Source organism: Miscanthus floridulus, chromosome 9 (genome assembly GCF_019320115.1).
Source record: "Miscanthus floridulus cultivar M001 chromosome 9, ASM1932011v1, whole genome shotgun sequence".
NCBI classification, from domain to species: Eukaryota; Viridiplantae; Streptophyta; class Magnoliopsida; order Poales; family Poaceae; genus Miscanthus; species Miscanthus floridulus.
Window position 1 is genome coordinate 81449620 of NC_089588.1, and position 1511 is coordinate 81451130.

Consider the following 1511-nt stretch of genomic DNA (forward strand, 5'->3'; position numbering starts at 1 on the left):
TTCGAACCTAATTAGTCCATAATTAGACACTAATTGCCAAATACAAACGAAAGTGCGTAGCCAAAACCAAAAATTTTCGCCAACTAAACGCGCCCTAAGCCAAACTCGGGGGGCTCGGGCCAAGCCGGTTTTGCTCAGGTCTAATCATAGGCACTCTCTGACCTAATCCTGACTACTCATTAACCCAAAAGCATATTGGTAAGAGAAATTGTTGGTAGGTCGACCTCGGTTACCTTTTATTTAACAAGCGCTCCCTCAGCTTGCGGATAAGTTGACTCTCCTCCCACGTGTCCATGCGGTCAACCTCTTCTTGAGCCACTTGCGAGAGCAAGTCCTTCAAGAGCTTCTTCGCATCAAGCTTCTGTGACACAGCAGCAGAAGCTCGACAGCTGAACTGCCTTCCAATCCTTCGGAACACTTCCATGGCAAGAGTTGTCTTGCCTAGACCACCAAAGCCAACGATGGAGAGCACCTTGAGACCGGTGGTCCCATCCATCAACCAGTCAACGATGTTAGTCAGCGGGCCATCAATGCCAACCAGATCTGGCACATCAGCATAGAGGACGTTGATCCGAGGATCAACAGCCATGTGGTCCCCAGAAACCCAGATGTCCTCACCAAACCTGTACCTCGATCGCCGCTTGCTCACCTCAATGGTGCGGGCCTTGAGGCCCTTGAGCTCGTTGGCGAGGCGGAGGTGCGTCCACACCGTGCTCACAAGCCACGTAACGCGTCCAGTGAACCTTAGGACGCCTCCACTTGACCCACAGTTAGCGGTGCCTGTGTTAGCACCGTGGGCATCGAGACGGTGCATGAACTCATCCATGGCGTCCTCGATGTCGTAGGCCAGCTCCCTCACTTCCTTGGTCCAGGTCTTGGCCTGGGCGTCCGGGTCACGCACCCCGGAGAGCTTCTCGAGGAAGGCGTGCATGCTCTCGAGCTCTGCGCGGAGGAAGAGGACGTCGGTCCTCGCGCCCGCCATGAGCTCGTACTTGGGCTTGAGGATGGAGTTGAGCTTCAGGGCGAGGGACGCCATGGCGCCACCCGCCAAGGATGCACGCTCCATGTCAAAAAAGGAGGAAGAAGGACAGGTTGTATATGTATGGGTATGGCGACAGGAAATAAATTTCTGAATCTCTGATTATACTAGCAGTAGTGGTGGTTTGCTGCGTTGAAGGTGCAAATGGCACTCATTTTATAGTCAGATTTGGTCGTGTCGTAAGGACTGGGAGTCATGGTTCCAAGTCTGGTGTCTTTAATTTGGCACAGTTTACTCATGATTCCAAGTCTAGTGTATCAGTCAGCCAGCTAGAAGAGAAATTGTTGCAAGCAGACAATGACCATGTGCACATTAGCGAGGTCTCAAGACTCCGGTGTGTCAGCATGAACCGTTCAAAGTTATTAGCAGTATATTGCGCCCTCTGTCCAAAAAAAAATAATAATAATTCTAGCACAGTGTCACATTTTATTACCTTGAGTTTGACTAAATATTACTTCATATTAGATTAATT

At 50.5% G+C, this 1511-nt stretch overlaps 1 protein-coding gene across 1 annotated transcript; it reads right to left on the reverse strand.

Annotated features, from left to right (window-relative positions):
- Positions 1-229: 229 nt before the first annotated feature.
- On the reverse strand, positions 230-1280 carry LOC136482259 (disease resistance protein Pik-2-like). The gene has a single exon (XM_066479481.1). It carries the CDS (start codon positions 1064-1066, stop codon positions 230-232), a length of 837 nt encoding a protein of 278 aa, XP_066335578.1. The 5' UTR covers positions 1067-1280.
- Between the last annotated feature and the right edge of the window lie 231 nt (positions 1281-1511).

Excerpts from the sequence above, each read along its gene's own strand:
- LOC136482259 (XM_066479481.1), bottom strand. The coding sequence starts at position 1,066 with ATGGAGCGTGCATCCTTGGCGGGTGGCGCCATGGCGTCCCTCGCCCTG.